This window comes from Salmo trutta, chromosome 10 (genome assembly GCF_901001165.1).
Source record: "Salmo trutta chromosome 10, fSalTru1.1, whole genome shotgun sequence".
Classification (NCBI taxonomy): domain Eukaryota; kingdom Metazoa; phylum Chordata; class Actinopteri; order Salmoniformes; family Salmonidae; genus Salmo; species Salmo trutta.
Window position 1 is genome coordinate 1,136,054 of NC_042966.1, and position 20,599 is coordinate 1,156,652.

Below are 20,599 nucleotides of genomic sequence, written 5' to 3' on the forward strand. Positions count from 1 at the left end.
AAGAGGTAGGCTAGGATATACAGTACCAGTAAAAAGTTTGGACACACCTACTCATTCAAGGGTTTTTCTTCATTTTTACTATTTTCTACATTGTAGAATAATAGTGAAGACATCAAAACTATGAAATACCACATATGGAATGTTAAACAAATCAAAATATATTTTAGATTTGAGATTCTTCAAATTAGCCACCCTTTGCCTTGATGACAATTTTGCACACTCTTGGCATTCTCTCAACCAACTTCATGAGGTAGTCATCTGGAATGAATTTAAATTAACAGGTGTGCCTTGTCTTCTTAATGAGTTTGAGCCAATCATTTGTGTTGTGAGTAGGGGTGGTATACAGGGGCAAACTTCCTGCCCTCCAGGACACCTACAACACCCGATGTCACAGGAAGGCCAAAAAGATCATCAAGGACAACAACCACCCAAGCCACTGCCTGTTCACCCCACTATCATCCTGTTAAACAGCCATCCCTAACACAGAGGCTGCTGCCTACATACAGACTTGAAATCATTGGCCACTTTAATAAATGTATCACTAGTCACTTTAATAATGTTTACATATCTTGCATCACTCATCTCACATGTATATACAGTATTTTATACCAACTATTGCATCTTGCCTATGCCACTCTGTCATTACTCATCCATATATGTATATGCATATATTCTTATTCCATTCCTTTACTTAGATGTGTGTGTATTAGGTAGTTGTTGTGGAATTGTTAGATTACATGTAAGATATTGCTGCACTGTCGGAACTAGAAGCACAAGCATTTTTGTTCCACTCGCAATAACATTTGCTAACCATGTGTATGTGAACAATAAAATGTGATTTGATTTGATACAGAAGATAGCTCTATTTGGTAAAAGACCAAGTCCATATTATGCCAAGAACTGCTCAAATTAGCAAAGTGAAGGTCAGTCATTCCGGAACCTTTCAAGAACTTTGAAAGTTTCTTCAAGTGCAGTCTCAAAAACCATAAATCGCTATGATGAAACTGGCCACAGGAAAGGAGAACCCAGAGTTATCTCTGCTACAGAGGATATGTTTATTAGAGTTACCAGCCTCAGAAATTGCAGCCCAAATAAATGCTTCAGAGTTCAAGTAGCAGACACATCTCAACATCAACTGTCCCGTGTGGCTCAGTTGGTAGAGCATGGTGTTTGCAACGCCAGCGTTGTGGGTTTGATTCACACGGGGGACCAGTACGGGAAAAAAAAAATGTATGAAATGTATGCATTCACTACTGTAAGTTGCTCTGGATAAGAGTGTCTACTAAAATGTAAATGTAAACTGTTCAGAGGAGACTACCTGAATCAGGGCTTCATGGTCAAATTGCGGCAAAGAAACAACTATACCAAAGGACACCAATAATAAGAAGTGAATTCATTGGGCCAAAAAACATGAGCAATGGACATTAGACATGTGGAAATCTATACTTTGGTCTGAATGAATTTGAGATTTTTGGTTCCAACCACCATGTCTTTGTGAGACGCAGAGTAGGTGAACGGATGATCTCCGCATGTGCGGTTCCCACCGTGAAGCATGGAGGAGGAGGTGTAATGGTCTGGGAGTGACACTGTCAGTGATTTATTTAGAATTCAAGGCACATTTAACCAGCATGGCTACCGCATCATTCTGCAGTGATACGCCATCCCATCTGGTTTGCGCTTAGTGGGACTATCATTTGTTTTTTAACAGGACAATGACCCAACACACATCCAGGCTGTGTAAGGGCTATTTGACCAAGAAGGAGAGTGATGGAGTGCTGTATCAGATGACCTGGCCTCCACAATCACACAACCTCAACCCAAATGAGATGGTTTGGGATGAGTTGGACCGCAGAATGAAGGAAAATCAGCCAACAAGTGCTTAGCATATGTAGGAACTCCTTCAAGACTGTTGGAAAACCCTTCCAGGTGAAGCTGATTGAGAGAATGCCAATGTCATCAAGGCAAAGGGTGGCTACTTTAAGAAATCTAAAATATATTTTGATTTGTTTAACACTTGTTTGGTTACTACATTATTCCATATGTGTTATTTCATAGTTTTAATGTCTTCACTATTATTCTACAATGTAGAAAATAGTAAAAATAAAGAAAAACCCTTGAATGAGTGGGTGTGTCCAAACTTTTGACTGGTACTGTATATATACTGTATGTATACTGTATATATCAATGTTGAACAGGCTTATCTATTTTGGATGCAATTTGAAATGAAGACTGCTCGCGCCTGCTCTAATTTAACGCAACAATATTCAAGTGATAGGCCGTTTTAAAACTCTGCAGCTACAATAAAAAAATCACAAATCTTTAAAATAAAAAAATAAGGTGACCCCCGAAAGCCAGATGGAGATGATAAATGATACATGCATTTGTCCTTATATCGTAGCATAGGCAATGCTGCAGTAAACGTAGGCCTACCTGTCACAAGAAAAAAAGTTACCATGATGAGATGATAGGTCTACATGCAATGTGAACTGCACTCCATACTGAGATGGGCTGTCTGTTCACAACATGAGTGTTGATGATTGATCATGCAGAGAGCAGAGAGAAGACCGCAGAGAAGCAAGATTTAAACATAGCATATAATGTAACAGTTCCATTTCACATCACGTTGTTGATATAAATAATTTATTATAATTGATCAGTTTCTCGCAGTTATTTATCCCGGGAAAATTGAGTGGTTTTGGGTGGTAAATCTCGGTAACCGGGTTCCCGCCATTCAACGCTAACAGACACTCATGCACCAAAACTCACTATCAATCACTTCCTAATCTGAAAAGACCTAAGTGGAGGACCAAGACTTACCTACATCTGCATCTCTGTGGTTTTTGAGGATTTCCCCAAGTTCAAAATGGCCCGACATTACTGCTACCTTCAAAACACAGACACATGTACGCACACATACAATTACATGCAACACTGTAACACATGCATCAGGTAAAGGAAGAGTCCCTCCAAAACAGCAAATGCCCAATTTAATAAACGCTTAGCAAATAATACATTTAAAACAACTAACTGATTTTCAACTCAATGGTTTATTGACGTATAACAAACCTGATTACATTAGGGCTAGTCAGCAGAATAAATAACTAAAGAAAACTGAAAACATTAAGTTGTTATTGATACCTGAAAGGGGGTTTGTCCATGCTTGTTCTTAATTTCCTTATTGGCCCCTCTGTAGAGCAGAACACGAACACAGCTTTCCTGATAGGCCAGAAAGACAGCCCCTGTTTAACTTAATTCAGGACTAAAATGTTACACAGACATTTGGAACTCAAAAACCAGTTACTTTAAGTTCAACTTTGAATGGACACGAACACTGATTATTGTGTTGTCCCTGTATTTAAAAAATGGTACTTACCTTATTATACAGGGCACAAATATGAAGTGCGGTGTTCCCTGAGGCATTCTGAGAAGTGGTATCTGCCCCATAGAACAAAAGGTGCTCCAAGTGCTGGGCAAAACCATTCTGGCAGGCCTTGGGAGGAGGGGGTGTAAAGAAAGTATCTAAAGATTAAAATTATTAGCAAAGGAGAATCTGAGGGTCATCACTTCACAATCAATTGAAAATATGCAATTACTGTGCTTATTCATAAAATTGTGACACATTAAAAGATAAACAGAATAAAAGATAGAAGTGATGAATTTCTGAACCATTGCAAAATAAAGAACAAAGTAAGAAATTAAAACAATAAAAATAAGCTTTTGACCTTCCCCTTAACGGTTTCCGCTTTCTTTATTTGCACTTAAAATAACACAACAAAAAAATTGAGAAGTAACAAAACACAGGACACTACATAAGTTAACATGAACTAAAGTAAAATAGAATCACACCACACTGTTGTACAGCAGCGCACTGAGATAGTGAGTGAATGACGCAGAGATAGAAGATGTCAGCACGAGATGGTGTCTAATGTTTATCCGCATTGGACTCAACAGTTACATGAGATGAATGTACTGAATTGTGAAGGATCACCGTTTCAGGAAGAAATAACTCAACTCTGCTTTCTTCCTTTTTTTTACCCCTTTGAGACCATGGAAGGTCATGCAAGGTCATGATCCTAAGAGTCACTCTTCCCCCAACTTCACAACTTGAATGGAACTATTCATGGATTAGATGATCAGTACCTTGTGTATTTCTTGCATTCCAAATTCCTCTTCATCCCTGAGCTATGGAGAGAAAGGAAGAGAGGAAGAAAGGGAAATAATGGAAAGAGACCAGCGAGAAGGTGTCTCTCAATGGAGGAGAAAGGAGAGTGCAAAATGAGGGGTGAAATGTTTAAGACATGGACAGGACAGGAGACTGAAAGTATGCTAAAAACCTAATGTACTATACCAACGTATGATAATACACAGAAGACAAAAATACACAAAAATGATAAATACACATAAAAATATGATATTTCAGATACGATTGAAGTCAAAGTCAAAAACTGACATATTTACAACACACAGTCCAAAACAATATCAACCCCCGCCCTTGAGATAGGCAGCCGGACAGACAGCCAGACGGATACCTGGTGAGACTCCTCCCAGCCATTCTCATCCCTCACTCCCAGTCTGGCCCTGTAATAAAGTAGGGTCTCGCAGCAGGAGGTGTCGCCACCTATCAGCACTGAGTGGTACAGCGGGGTCAGGCTACATCGGTCTTTATAGTTAGGAGATGCTCCCAGGGACAGAAGAGCCTAGCAAGGAGGGGGAAAAGACATGTTTATTAAATGCATGTTTATTTTGTGTGTGTGTGTGTGTGTGTGTGTGTGTGTGTGTGTGTGTGTGTGTGTGTGTGTGTGTGTGTGTGTGTTGGTGCGTGCGTGCGTGCGTGCGTGCTTGCGTGTGTGTGGAGTCCTAGTTACCAGCAGTGCAACGTGATTGTGTACCCTGACAGCCTTGTGTACAGCTGTCAGTCCATCTCTGGTTCTAAAGTCCACATGGGCCCCACCCTGAATGAGCACCCTGATCCCCTCCACTGTCATGCCAGACTGCACCGCCACAGACAGTGGGGATTCTGAAGAAGATGGAGAGAGAGAGAGGAAGGAGGCGGGAAATGGAGGAACAAGGAGAAAGGGGGGGAGCAGAGAAAGTGTTTGAGATTAAGGGGGTTGTCAATATCTGAAATTATAATTTGACATTTGACTGAAAACAGTGTCAAAGTCATGTAGTGGCAACCCTATCAAGCTAGTGTTCAACTCACCTCCGTTGTCAGGGTCATGGTAGTTTGGGTCGAGACCTTTTTCCAGGACTTTTGACATCTTATCTATTGATCCACTTGCAATGTAGTCCATGAACTTTTTCAGACTCACCTGCAAGGTAAGCGGTTTACTGGCCAATATAAACACTTGTCTGTCATAAACCCAACTAACAAATCTAGGGAGAGAGAACGTTTTTGTAATGTTAACTGTAATGTTCCCCTAATGTTTGAGTGTCAAGTTTCTATTAGTTAGGGGAACATTATATCTACAGTACAGTGAGATCTAAAAGTATTGGGACAGTGACAATTATTGTCGTTTTGGCTCTGTACTCCAACACCTTGGATTTGAAATGATACAATGACAATGAGATTAAAGCAGGGGTTTAATTATTTTCCAATAATTTAGTTCTGAACAGAACCACTATTTTTTTGTTTCGTTCCACTGTTCCGACCAACAAAATAAAGTTCTGAACAGGTTGGAACTTCAAGACAGTACCGGTTTATTTCGTTCCTTTCTGTTCCTTTTTTAACCTGTGAAATCAACCGTTTTTTACATTTACCTCACTAAATTACTTAACCAATCAGTGTGGATAGAGCTGGCAAACTAGTTGCTTAAATGCGTGATGGACAGACAAGTGTAGCCTATGGTGCAAGATGTGACTGAAATTTTGCAGGTGGGCATCTTGTTATGACATGCATTATCTGAATTAGGTCCACAGAATTATACGTAGGAGGAGCGGCTTGTAATGTAGGAATTTTGAATGTCCTTTGAGCTAGCTAGCTAACAAGCTTGAGCTAACTTGCTAAGAAGCTTGTGTGTGCAGAGCGACACCAGAATTAAAAACACGTCTTACCTTTTTGTAGTTAATAAATCCAATGTGAAACGTGATAACTAGCATATTATTTTCTAGCTAATTAAAAATCTCTCTCCCTATCTTCTGAATCAAGCTTCTAATGTCAATACAGTAGACTATGCTTTTGGGAGGGGGGGGGGGCATGTAGTCTAAACATGCACAGGCAAAGATTTTCAGCTTGCAGGCAGACACTGGAATAAGTTTGAGTGACAGAGTGAGGGCTTTCCATAGGCACTTTATTGTGTTTTGTTGTGTGACTAGAAAAAATGTAAAATAACATTTATTAACTGGTTCCCATGCTTTTTAAAGAATGGTGCTGTTCCAGAACAGTATGGATCCCTTTTGTTGCAGGTTCCGTTTCTGTTCCTTGAAACAAGTTGTTATTTTACGGTTTTCAGTTCTGTTCCCTGAACGAGTTCTAACCCCTGGATTAAAGTGTAGACGGTCAGATTTAATTTGAGGGTATTTTCATCCGTATCTGGTGAACCGTTTAGAAACTGCATAACATATTAATGTACTAGACACGTTTCATAGGATCGTGTATCAGCTGTCAGGACACTGCCTGATAGTCCCAAAGAAATGTTCTCTAAAAAAACATTTTTCATTAGACATTGATTTGTTACTGTTGCCAAGCCCATCAAGGCCCTGACTAGTGAACCCCGGAATACACACACAGTGCTTTTAACATACTGCTTTCAACTTAGATATTTAACACACATGATTACATTTTGGATGTTTATTTATACAGTCATTATTATACAACATGTCCTCACCTGGGCTCTGAACTCACAACCTCTTGGTTCAAGGCATTCAGCTCTTACTGCTATGCCACCATGTCTGCGTCAGTTTTCAGTTAATTTGACTATTCTCTCTTCTTCGATTTTATTTACTTATTTTAACCATTTAAGGGCTTTCTGTATAGCTGTATATTGTTGGTGGGGCATATTAACCTGTTTTAATTACACTCCTGAATCACTATGATCAATACAAATGTATTTTGTTTGTACTTTTAACAGAGCTGCAATTTACTTCAAAGTGCATTCACCATATTGCTCACACCTATCAAGTTGTTTTAGATCTACACAAATGCCTAGGGAGGAGGGTTTAGGGTTTCCTCTGGACAGGGCCTAACTATACTGGATCAATAAGCACATGCCCAATACATCTCTTATTGGGACAGTGGTTAGGGTGTTTGTCATTGGTGCTGGTGGCCTATGTTAAAAACCTGCTAGGGGAGTCACCCTACTCTCACGTTCTTAGCAATATGTTAATGTCATTATTTGGCAACAGTTACAACACACCTATAAGGATCTAATTAAAATGTGTTTCTCATTGAAAATTCTAGATAGATTCTCTTTGAGATGCTGAGCTATCACATTGTTGAAATCTCATCACATATTCCATGTAGAACAAATGTGTGTATCTGGAACATTCCTAATTTGTTGCTGAAACACGGCCCAGGTCGTAGTGTTGTTTCTTTTTTTGTGACCAAATGTATATTTATTTTGTCATATTTTTTGTTGGGTGGTTTTACAGGTACAATCTTCAAATTCACATATTTTCAAGATTCATTCAATTTCATTTGGGCTCCTGAGTGGTGCAGTGGTCTAAGACATTGCACCTTAGTGCAAGAGGAGTCACTGCAGTACCTGGTTTAAATCCAGGCTGCATCACATTGGGCTAGTGTAGGCTGTCATTGTAAATAAGAATTTGTTCTTAACTGACTTGCCTAGTTCAATTAAGGTTAAATTAAAAAAATATCACATATTAATTTCCAAATATATTTTTCTGTTGTACCCCCCCAAACCATGTTTTCAGTTCCCCCACCCGCCCTCCATCCTCTTGCCCCCCACATCTCTATCTGCCCCCTACCCGAAAAAGCATGGCTCCCAACCGAGGTTGCTTATCAGTTTCCCACCCCCCACCACTTATCCCCTCAGCCCCCCCCCCCAAAACAACTTCAAAGGTTGTCAACCAAGGATGTTTTTGCATCAACCCTCCAGCCAAAAAAGCGGTGTTGCCGCTGATAGAAACATACCTAGTACATGGCTGTCATATTCTCAGAATATGAGAAATGTGCATATTTACAGTAGCCTGTCTGTACTTTCTCACATTTACCAGCTAAGCAATGATGATGTCAGTTATACCAAAACAAAACACAACACAAAGTTCTATCTCCAGGTTTTAATGTGGAAAAATAGACAAATTGCAACAGAATCACTTGGGAACTGTGTTGGGGTAATATATTACTTACTTACTTGTATGATTAACGGAGTAAAATAACGAGTTGCTGGTTTCAAATATTGTAATAGTATTACAGTTATGTTTTCAAGTAACCCGTATATTACTTTCAGAAGCATATCTTTTGGTAGCCTAGTGGTTAGAGCGTTGGGCCAGTAACCGGAAGGTTGCTGGATCGAACCCCTGAGCTGACAAGGTAAAAATCAGTCATTCTGCCCCAGAGCAAGGCAATTCCCCAGAGCAAAACACTGTTCCCAGGGTGCCGAAGTCATGGATGTGGATTAAGGCAGCCCCCTGCACCTCTCTGATTCAGAGGGGTTGGGTTAAATGCGGAAGACACATTTCAGTTGAATACATTCAGTTGGACAACTGACTAGGTATCCCCCTTTGCCGGTGTGTTATATTTTTTAAAGCCTTGGAATTGGAATTAATGCTGTAGGCTAACTCGTTTCCAATAGACTATTGTAAAGCCGAAAATCAAACAATGATGGCAGCTGTGTTGTTACCCTGCTTAACGTTTTCCTTATGCAAATGCACCCATTATTTTGAGTTAAATCGAGGAGAAAGAGAACAACATTTTAGTAAAACGCTAACTATGAAAAGGCAGCATTGATCTCTTCATCTAGAAACATCCCATCAAACCTGACAGAGCTGGTAGCCAAAGTTCCAGAAATTAGTGAAAGAGGAGAAATCTATACACATTATGATAATCAACAAAGATACATAAATAATATGTCCAAGTGTAACAAAATGTCCATACAAACAATCAAAATGTCTGATAAATGCAATTCAAAACAGCAATAATGACATTAACATTTGCATTGCGAAGAATGTGAGAGTAGGGTGAATCCCCTAGCAGGTCTCAAACCCAGGACACCAGCATCAATGACAAATTCCCTAAATACTGTCCCAATAAGGGATATCTCTAGGCCATGTGCTTATTTTTTGTGTATGTTTGGTAGGACGTTGATGGAATTTGTAACATTCCCATAAAACGTGTCTAGAACATTAACATATTATGTTCTGAGAACATGGCAACCATGTTCTGTGTATGTTTGGTGCAACGTTGATGGAATATTCTCCTAAACCACAGAAAACTGGACACGAATGTTCTTGCAACGTTCCAATGAAATGTTTCTAGAACATTCATATCTTAAGTTCTGAGAACATGGTAACCACGTTCTGGTTCAAATTGACATTAAGGGAATGGTCCCTTGGAAACATTCCTTGCACATCACAGGAAGATTCCTATGAAAATGTAAGTTAATGACCTAATGAGACTCTTAAGGGATCGTTCTCTAATGTTGTGGTAACGTTTGTTGTTAGCTAGGAAAATTAATTAGCATAGTTGTACATATATGTTTCACCTACAAAAGGGACATAAGAATGTTATAACAAAATAGGAAGTACCTTGGTGTGCAATTTTGTAAGTAGTTTTTCATCCAGGTTTGTCTGTTTGTATACCCTGGTCTTGTACCTAAACTGTAAAACAGAAAAGATTCATGGTAAAACATTTATTTAAATCTTTAAAACCATCTGAAGGATAAGAACCACATTTATTTTCATATTCCTGGCACCAACTTGGCCTAATCTAAACACTGTAGTGCCTCTGGAATCAACCCTAACCCTGGTCTGTTGCATATTTGGAACCCCACCCTGAACACTTGCAAAAGATGCACCACCAGAGGGCATCATAATATCAGTGTATGGGTATCACTCTGCTGTATATGACTTTTATAGTATGTGAAGCTCCACAGTGAAAAATCTAAGTCACATCCATGCACTGCAAACCCACTAAAAACGTGATGTATGTTAAACATCTCTATAAGAAATCTGTTTTGCTCCTACAAGGTGGTTGTGGTTATGGTGGAGGTCAAAAACATGCATTAAAAAAAAAATGGAAATCAGACTTGTGGGCAGCCCATTAGTCAAAGTGACTTTTTAAAGGTTCTTCCTGAAAAGGCTAAATGGGATAAACATATTTTTACTGCATCACTATCTAACAATGTTTTCCCAGTGTCTTCCATCAAAATACCTCCAGGTAAGGCACCCCTTTCTCAAAGGACTGTGGGTAGTTTCGGAGGCAGCGCTCCTCCTCCAGGAACATGGCATCGCATCCGTCTCCGGCGGGCTGAAAGAGGCCATAGTTATAGACGTCCCACAGTGGCTCGCTCAGCGAACAGATGACCTCCTGCTTGGCGCTCCAAACTGTGAAGTCAGGGTCAAACTGCAGACACCTCTGACAGAGGGAGGAGACGAGAGACAAGACAGCACAGTGAACAGTTGATAAGAGGGAGATTATGAATGTATTGTTTTCAAGGTGGTGTGTGTGTGTGTGTGTGTGTGTGTGTGTGTGTGTGTGTGTGTGTGTGTGTGTGTGTGTGTGTGTGTGTGTGTGTAGGATGGAAGTAAGGAGTGGGTCAAAGGTGTGTTCTACATTTTAAATGCCATTTGATTTTACTGAAAGGTGTATAATTAGCTTGGCAAACAATTTGTGATCCAAATCTAAAGCATAATTACAGTTAATTAACTAAAATGTGGTGACATTGAGGCTGTATTTACGGCTCATGATTGACAAGTTTTTGTATTAAAAGTAGAGGTGGTATTTTATGAAAACTGGTTTCACCTTTCTATCGATGGCACTTTACTGGTCTCATTTAAATCTGACAATAATCATGCATATGCTTCTTGAAATAAATGTATAATCTAACTGAGCTAGCATAGGCTTACTAACTATTGAACATCAAACTGTGCTCATTAACTGTAAAGCTACTGATTCGCTATCACCATTCCGACTCATTTGAATACATTGAATTAACTACGAACACTGAACATTTCTTGAGCTGAACTAAGAGATCCCAGAAATGTTCCATATACACAAAAAGCTTATTTCTCTCAAATGTTGTGCAATAATCTTTTCCCATGCCTGTTAGTGAGCATTTCTCTTTTGCCAAGATAATCCATCCACCTGACAGGTGTGGCATATCAAGAAGCTGATTAAACAGCATGATCATTACACAGGTGCACCTTGTGCTGGAACAATAAAAGGCCACAAAACTGCACATTTTAATGTGCAGTTTTGTCACGCAACACAATGCCACAGACGTCTCAAGTTTTGAGGGAGCGTGCAATTGGCATGCTGACTGCAGGAATGTCCACCAGACTTGCTGCCAGAGAATTGAAAGTTAATTTGTCTACCATAAGCCGCCTCCAACGTTGTTTTGGAGAATTTGCCAGTACGTCCAACCGGCCTCGAATTGCACACCACGTGTAACCACGCCAGCCCAGGACCTCCACATCCGGATTCTTCTTTTGTGGGATCATCTGAGACCAGCCACCCAGACAGCTGGTGGAACTGTGGGATTGCACAACCGAAGAATTTCTGCACAAACTGTCAGAAAGCATCTCAGGAAAGCTCTTCTGCACGCTCGTCGTCCTCACCTGGGTCTTGACCTGACTGCAGTTCGGCGTCGAAACCAATTTCAGTGGGCATATGCTCACCTTCGATGGCATGTTGGAGAAGTGTGGTCTTTAGAGATGAATCCCGGTGATGGCAGTATGAAGTCATGTGGGCAAGTTGTTTGCTGATGTCAATATTATGAACAGAGTTCCCCATGGTGGTGGTGAGTTTATGGTATGGGCAGGCATAAGCTACGGACAATGAACACAATTGCATTTTATTGATGACCATTTGATTGCACAGAGATACTGTGATGAGATCCTGAGGCCCATTGTCGTGCCATCTGTGACCAACAGATGCATATCTGTATTCCTAGTCATGTGAAATCCATAGATTAGGGCCTAATGAATTTATTTAAATTGACTGATTTGCTATTTTTCTTCAGTGTCGTTAACAAGACTCAAGACACAAAAGACTCAACACTTGCTCTCTCATCTAAACCAATTATCTGCCTATGCCATAAGCCTAGACCTGCATTGCAATCAATGAGAAATAGAGATTTTCTTTTTAAACTTCTTTGGAGGATAAAGAGCTTTTCCCCCCCACACATGTCTGTGCTTGATACACTAGAGGCTTTCTGGTCACAATGGACAATGTCTTTGATGTTTTTATATGCAGCACTTCTATATTATGTATTCCCAATGTCGTTTTTTTTCTTGGAACGACAATTCCTTTGCAATGTTTGTCTTGGAATTTCATGTGTGTATAGTAGTAGGGGTTTAGTGAGATACACACAGAGCTATTGTCCCATGCTTATGATCTGTAAATAAAATTGTATAGTTCAGCATAGTTCCTTGTCTCCCTCCTCTCCCCCTCTGCTTCTACATTTGATACTGTAGCCAACAGCATTGGCATGGCAACCAGTTCATTAGAGGAGCAAGGCACCCGTTGCCGTAGCAATGCCTTGGTATTCCCTGGGAGGCAAACCATATGAGGGGGGTTGTGTGTGTGTGTGTGTGTGTGTGTGTGTGTGTGTGTGTGTGTGTGTGTGTGTGTGTGTGTGTGTGTGTGTGTGTGTGTGTGTGTGTGTGTGTGTGTGTGTGTGTAATCCCTTGGAGAGAGTCGTCCTAATGTAATATACAGTGCCTTCAGAAAGTATTCACACCCCTTGACTTTTTCCACATTTTGTTGTGTTACAGCCTGAATTTAAAATGGATTAAATAGACATGTTGTGCCACTGATCTACACACAATACCCCATAATATCAAACTGGAATTGTATTTGTATAACATTTTTCAAATGAATAAACAATTAAAAGCTGAAATGTCTTGAGTCAATAAGTATTCAACCCCTTTGTTATGGCAAGCCTAAATAAGTTCAGGAGTAAAAATGTGCTTAACAAATCACATAATAAGTTGCATGGACTCATTCCGTGTTCATTAATAGTGGTTAACATGACAACTCCATCTCTATACCCCATATGTACAATTATCTGTAAGATAGGGATCTTAGTAGTGAAACGAGTAGTGAATTTCAAGCACAGATTCAACCACAAAGACCAGGGAGGGTTTTTAATGGCTCGCAAAGAAGGGCACCGATTGGTATGTGTAAAAATAAAATAAGCAGACTCTGAATATCCGTTTGAGCATGGTGAAGTTATTAATTACACTTTAGATGGTATATCAATACTCCCAGTCATTACAAAAGATACAGGTGTCCTTCCTAACTCAGTTGCCAGAGAGGAAGTTAACTGCTCAGAGATTTCACCATGAGGCCGATGGTGATTTTAAAACAGTTACAGAGTTTAATGGTTGTGATATGAGAAAACTGAGGATGGATCAACAATATTGTAGTTATCCCACAATACTAACCTAAATGACAGAGTGAAAAGAAGAAAGCCTGTACAGAATAAAATAATTCCAAAACATGCATCCTATTTGCAAAAAGGCACGTAAGTAATACTGCATAAAATGTGGCAATTTGTTTTACTTTTTGTCCAGAATACAAAGCGTCAAATTTGGGCCAATACAAAACATCACGGAGTACCACTTCACATTTTCAAGCATGGTGGTGGCTGCATCATGTTATGGGTATGCTTGTCATCGGCAAGGAGTTGGGAGTTTTTTAGGATAAAAAGAAATAGAATACAGCTATAAGCACAGGTAAAATCCTAGAGGAAAAGCTAGTTCAGTTTGCTTTCCTACAGACACTGGGAGATGAATTCACCTTTCAGCAGGACAATAATGTAAAAAAACAAGTACAAATCTACCAAGACAACATTGAATGTTCATGAGTGGCCGAGTTACAGTTTTGACTTAAATCGGAATGAAAATCTATGGCAAGACTTGAAAATGGCTGTCTAGCAATGATCAACAATCAACTTGACAGAGCTTGAATAATTTTCTAAAGATTAATGGGCAAATATTGTACAATCCAGGTGTGTAAAGCTCTTAGAGACTTACCCCAAAAGACTCACAACTGTAATCGCTGCTAAAGTTTCTTCTACAAAGTATTGATTCAGGGGTGTGAATAGTTATGTAACTTTCATATTTTTGCATTTATTTTGCAAAAATTATAAAAACATGTTTTCACTTTGTCATTATTAGGAATTGTGTGTAGATGGGTAAGACAAACATCTATTTAATCCATTTTGAATTCAGGCTGTAACACAACAAAATATGGAATAAGTCAAGGCATATGAATACTTTCTGAAAGGCACTGCATGTGTGACACTTCCTCCCGATCATTCTGTGGTTTCCTACAGGATTTTCTGGGATGCTCTCAGCAGCTGTCCTCATTACATTGAACATAGCATTGTTCAATGACCATAATGATCAATGGACAGATGTATTTTGTGTGTGACCTGATCTCGATTCCCCTGTGTTTGCCTCTCCCTTTCTATATCCTGTGCTTCTCTCTCTCCCTCTCTCCTCTCTCTCGCGCTTTCAGCCTACATACTGTAGGCTGAAAGCGCGAAAGAGAGGAGAGAGGGAGAGAGAGAAGCAGCACTACACTCCCTCATTCTCTCCATCCTCCTTTCATTTCAAACAATTATACATCCTGTGCGAGGTACAGTAAGTGTTTGTTGGGGTGGGTAGTGGGCGGTCTAGGTACCCGTTGGTGAAAGTGCTCTAAGACCAAGACACCAAATGCCCTCTTGGTGTTTACGCCTTTCACACTGCTGCTCACTTCCCAGTCCTCTCCAAACTCATTAAAACCCTATTAGATAATTAACAATTACTGTTATATTGAGGGCAGATTAGCTGACATGTAGAACAGTTGGGAATGTTCTGGGAATTGGAGTACAGAGAAGATTCATAACAGGAGAAGGGTTAGCATAGGGCACCCATTTTCACCTGAAATGCCGCTATACGGACTGATTGCTTAGCCAATTCTCACCCACAATGTCACCTACCTATGCAATACCAAGAAAGCATCTGAAAGGGCAAATCATTGCTAACTTTAGTGAGAAGAGAGAACACTATAATTTTGATCATAATGAATGGCTTTAGGCTGTCAATTACGTTGGATTATTAAGTGAGTCAAGTCTCCATAGATTTTTGTTCTTCATGTATAGATAACTTACAGTGCCTTCAGTAAGTATTCACACCCTTTTACTTTTTCCACGTTTTATTGTTACAGCTTGAATTTAAGATTGATTAAATCGAGATTTTATGTCACTGATCTACACGGAATGCCCCATGATGTCAAAGTGGAATTATGTTAGTAGAAACATTTAGAAATGAATAAACAATTAAAAGCTGAAATGTCTTGATTCATTAAGTATTCAAACCCTTTTTAATGGCAAGCCTAAATAAGTTCAGGAGTTAAAATATGCTTAACACGTCACATAATAAGTTGCATGGACTCACTCTGTGTGCAATAATAGTGTTTAACATTATTTTTGAATGACTACCTCATCTCTGTACCCCACACATATACACTGCTCAAAAAAATAAAGGGAACACTTAAACAACACAATGTAACTCCAAGTCAATCACACTTCTGTGAAATCAAACTGTCCACTTAGGAAGCAACACTGATTGACAATACATTTCATATGCTGTTGTGCAAATGGAATAGACAACAGGTGGAAATTATAGGCAATTAGCAAGACACCCCCAATAAAGGATTGGTTCTGCAGGTGGGGACCACAGACCACTTCTCAGTTCCTATGCTTCCTGGCTGATGTTTTGGTCACTTTTGAATGCTGGCGGTGCTTTCACTCTAGTGGTAGCATGAGACGGAGTCTACAACCCACACAAGTGGCTCAGGTAGTGCAGCTCATCCAGGATGGCACATCAATGTGAGCTGTGGCAAGAAGGTTTGCTGTGTCTGTCAGCGTAGTGTCCAGAGCATGGAGGCGCTACCAGGAGACGGGCCAGTACATCAGGAGACGTGGAGGAGGTCGTAGGAGGGCAACAACCTAGCAGCAGGACCGCTACCTCCGCCTTTGTGCAAGGAGGAGCAGGAGGAGCACTGCCAGAGCCCTGCAAAATGACCTCCAGCAGGCCACAAATGTGCATGTGTCTGCTCAAACGGTCAGAAACAGACTCCATGAGGGTGGTAATGAGGGCCCGACGTCCACAGGTGGGGGTTGTGCTTACAGCCCAACACCGTGCAGGACATTTGGCATTTGCCAGAGAACACCAAGATTGGCAAATTCGCCACTGGCGCCCTGTGCTCTTCACAGATGAAAGCAGGTTCACACTGAGCATATGTGACAGACGTGACAGAGTCTGGAGATGCCGTGGAGAACGTTCTGCTGCCTGCAACATCCTCCAGCATGACCGGTTTGGCGGTGGGTCAGTCATGGTGTGGGGTGGCATTTCTTTGGGGGGCTGCACAGCCCTCCATGTGCTCGCCAGAGGTAGCCTGACTGCCATTAGGTACCGAGATGAGATCCTCAGACCCCTTGTGATATGTGATATGCTGGTGCGGTTGGCCCTGGGTTCCTCCTAATGCAAGACAATGCTAGACCTCATGTGGCTGGAGTGTGTCAGCAGTTCCTGCCAGAGGAAGGCATTGATGCTATGGCCTGGCCCGCCCATTCCCCAGACCTAAATCCAATTGAGCACATCTGGGACATCATGTCTCGCTCCATCCACCAACGCCACGTTGCACCACAGACTGTCCAGGAGTTGGCGGATGCTTTAGTCCAGGTCTGGGAGGAGATCCCTCAGGAGATCATCCGCCACCTCATCAGGAGCATGCCCAGGCGTTGTAGGGAGGTCATACAGGCCCGTGGAGGCCACACACACTACTGAGCCTCATTTTGACTTATTTTAAGGACATTACATCAAAGTTGGATCAGCCTGTAGTGTGGTTTTCCACTTTAATTTTGAGTGTGACTCCAAATCCAGACCTCCATGGGTTGATAAATTGGATTTCCAATGATTATTTTTGTGTGATTTTGTTGTCAGCACATTCAACTATGTAAAGAAAAAAGTATTTAATAAGATTATTTCTTTCATTCAGATCTAGGATGTGTTGTTTAAGTGTTCCCTTTATTTTTTTGAGCAGTATACAAATAACTGTAAGGTCCCTCAGTTGAGCAGTGAATTTTCAAACACAAATTAAACCACAAAGACCAGGGAGGTATTCAAATGCCTCGCAAAGAAGGGCAACTATTGGTAGATGGGTAAACATTTTAAAAGCAGACATAGAATATCATTTTGAGCATGGTGAAATTAATAATTACACTTTGGATGGTGTATTAATACACCCAGTCACTACAAAGATACAGGCGCCTTTCCTAACTCAGTTGCCGGAGAGGAAGGAAACTGCTCAGGGATTTCACCATGTTGCCAATGGTGCTTTTAAAACAGTTACAGAGTTCAATGGTTGTGATATGAGAAAACTGAGGATGGATCAATAACATTGTAGTTATTCCACAATACTAACCTAAATGACAGAGTGAAAAGATTGCAACAAGACACTTAAGTAACACTGCAAAAAATGTGGAAAAGAAATTCACTTTTTGTCCAGAATACAAAGCGTCATGTTTGGGGAAAATCCAACACAACACATCACTGAGTAGCACTTTTCATATTTTCAAGCATTGCAGTGGCTGCATCATGTTATGGGTATGCTTGTCATCGGCAAGGACTAAGGAGGTTTCTTTTAGGATAAAAATAAATAATACAGCTATAAGCACAGGCAAATCCTAGAAGAAAACTTGGCTCAGTTTGTTCCCAACAGACACTGGAGCTGTGTTCAAATACCCATACTAACATACTGTATACTACATACTTAATGAGTATATACTAAACTCAACAAAAAAAGAAACAGGACCCTGTTTTTCAGGACCCTGTCTTTCAAAGATAACTCATAAAAATCCAAATAACTTCACAGATCTTCATTGTTCAGGGTTCTAACTCTGTTTCCCATGCTTGTTCAATGAACCGTAAACAATTAATGAACATGCACCTGTGGAATGGTCGTTAAGACACTAACAGCTTACAGACGGTAGGCAATTAAGGTCACAGTTATGAAAACTTAGGACACTAAGAGGCTTTTCAACTGACTCTGAAAAACAGCAAAAGAAAGATGCCCAGTGTCCCTGCTCATCTGCGTGAACATGCCTTAGGCATGCTGCAAGGAGGCATGAGGACTGCAGATGTGGCCAGGGCAATACATTGCAATGTCCTTACTGTGAGACGCCTAATACAGCACAACAGGGAGACAGGATGGACAGCTGATCGTCCTCGGAGTGGCAGACCACGTGTAAAAACACTTGCACAGGATCGGTACATCTGAACAGCACACCTGCGGGACAGGTACAGGATGGCAACAACAACTGCCCGAGTTACACCAGGAACGCACAATCCCTCCATCAGTGCTCAGACTGTCCGCAATAGGCGGAGAGAGGCTGGACTGAGGGCTTGTAGGCCTGTTGTAAGGCAGGTCCTCACCAGACATCACCAGCAACAACGTTGCCTATGGGCACAAACCCACCATCGTTGGACCAGAAAGGACTGGCAAAAAGTGCTCTTCACTGACGAGTCGCGGTTTTGTCTCACCAGGGGTGATGGTCGGATTCGTGTTTATTGTTGAAGGAAGGAGAGTTACACCGAGGCCTGTACTCTGGAGCGGGATCGATTTGGAGGTGGAGGGTGGTCTGGGGCGGTGTGTCACAGCATCATCGGACTAAGCTTGTTGTCATTGCAGGCAATCTTAACGCTGTGTGTTACAGAGAAGACATCCTCCTCCCTCATGTGGTACCCTTCCTGAAGGCTCATCCTGACATGACCCTCCAGCATGACAATGCCATCAGCCCTACTGCTTGTTCTGTGCGTGATTTCCTGCAAGACAGGAATGTCAGTGTTCTGCCATGGCCAGCGAAGAGCCCGGATCTCAATCCCATTGAGCACATCTGGGACCTGTTGGATTGGAGGGTGAGGGCTAGGGCCATTCCCCCCAGAAATGTCCGGGAACTTGCAGGTGCCTTGGTGGAAGAGTGGCATAACATCTTACAGCAAGAACTGGCAAATCTGGTGCAGTCCATGAGGAGGAGATGCACTGCAGTACTTAATGCAGCTGGTGGCTACACCAGATACTGACTGTTACTTTTGATTTTGACCCCTCTTTGTTCAGGGACACATTATTCCATTTCTGTTAGTCACATGTCTGTGGAACTTGTTCAGATTATGTCTCAGTTGTTGAATCTTGTTATGTTCATACAAATATTTACACATGTTAAGTTTGCTGAAAATAAATGCAGTTTACAGTGAGAGGACGTTTCTTTTTTTGCTGAGTTTACATTCTGTATACTATTAGTTCATTTTAGTATACTGCAAATGAACGATATGCTTTCAGTTGAGCGTACTAGAGTTTCGCCTGTCTACCAGAAGTTGATGCTGTTGCTGGCTTGTTAGCATAACAAATTACTAGCTAGACATCTTATGATTTCGGGGTGTTCGTAAATTCTATCTGGAGTGCCAGAGTGCGCTCGTAAATCCAGAGCGTTGTCAGATTGTCCATTTGTAAATTCAGAGCGTTTCGCTCTTAGAGCGTTCAGAGCACATACTGGACAGTCTGGCCGAGGAGTAGGGTTGATCAAAGCGCTCTGACTTCACAACGGCAGTCAAGCACCCAAGCTAACTGGCTAACTTGCAAGATACTTCCAGACACAAATAAGAAAACACCTCACTCTGATCATTTTACTCGCCCTAGCAGAGCTGGTTAGTCTGTTTTCATGTTATCCAGAGCTTTGGTGACTGTAACTGTGCTGCTGGCAACAACTTAATAACGCTTTTTTGCTTTTTTGATGACGTTTACTGACTCAGGCCATATTCATATTGAGCGTTCGTAAATTCATCAGTTATTATGCGCTCTGGCACACTCAGAAGAGAGTGCTCTGAAATCGGAGTAGATTGTTAATTCTGTCTATGTCCATTGAGAACGCACAAATAATCACTAATAAGTCAATAAACGTTGGGTAGTAGGTTAGATAGTATATAGTTAATATACTGGCAAGTTCGACTGGCAAGTATCAGTAGCCAACTAACGTTAGGTAGCTAGCTAACATATTGGTACATACTGCTGTAATAATATGCTATGCGGTTCGTAAGGATAGCGTAGCTAACAAATTGTCAGCCAACATAACATGCAATTAAACTTATTTAAAAGTCATTACTTTATTACATGGCTCAACATTTTCTTAACATTTGTCATAATTAGTTAAAGCAAAGAATTTGTATCCGCTCTCGTCAGACTTTCCACCATTTTATTCAAATTTGATAATGTTGTGAAGCCATGCCCATTTTCTGAAGAATTGCATTATGTGCCCTAAAAGCACAGCAATAGTGTCCACTGCTTGTATACTTCATACTTTGGAAAATGTAGTACGACATCCAGTAACTTTTGGCAAACTAACTATATCCATACTATGACCAATAAATA

At 40.9% G+C, this 20,599-nt stretch overlaps 1 protein-coding gene across 1 annotated transcript in view; it reads right to left on the minus strand.

Moving 5' to 3' along the window:
* Positions 1–20,599, minus strand: part of LOC115200932 (SH3 and multiple ankyrin repeat domains protein 1) — a 73,286-nt gene that overhangs the window by 20,010 nt on the left and 32,677 nt on the right. Inside the window, exons 3-11 of the mRNA XM_029764055.1 lie at positions 10,331–10,534; positions 9,706–9,777; positions 5,204–5,312; positions 4,866–5,017; positions 4,530–4,697; positions 4,141–4,182; positions 3,374–3,490; positions 3,139–3,216; positions 2,818–2,884 (exon numbers count right to left, since the gene is read on the minus strand). Coding sequence (XP_029619915.1) covers positions 2,818–2,884; positions 3,139–3,216; positions 3,374–3,490; positions 4,141–4,182; positions 4,530–4,697; positions 4,866–5,017; positions 5,204–5,312; positions 9,706–9,777; positions 10,331–10,534 — 1,009 coding nt within the window. The remainder of the gene's footprint in view (positions 1–2,817; positions 2,885–3,138; positions 3,217–3,373; positions 3,491–4,140; positions 4,183–4,529; positions 4,698–4,865; positions 5,018–5,203; positions 5,313–9,705; positions 9,778–10,330; positions 10,535–20,599) is intronic.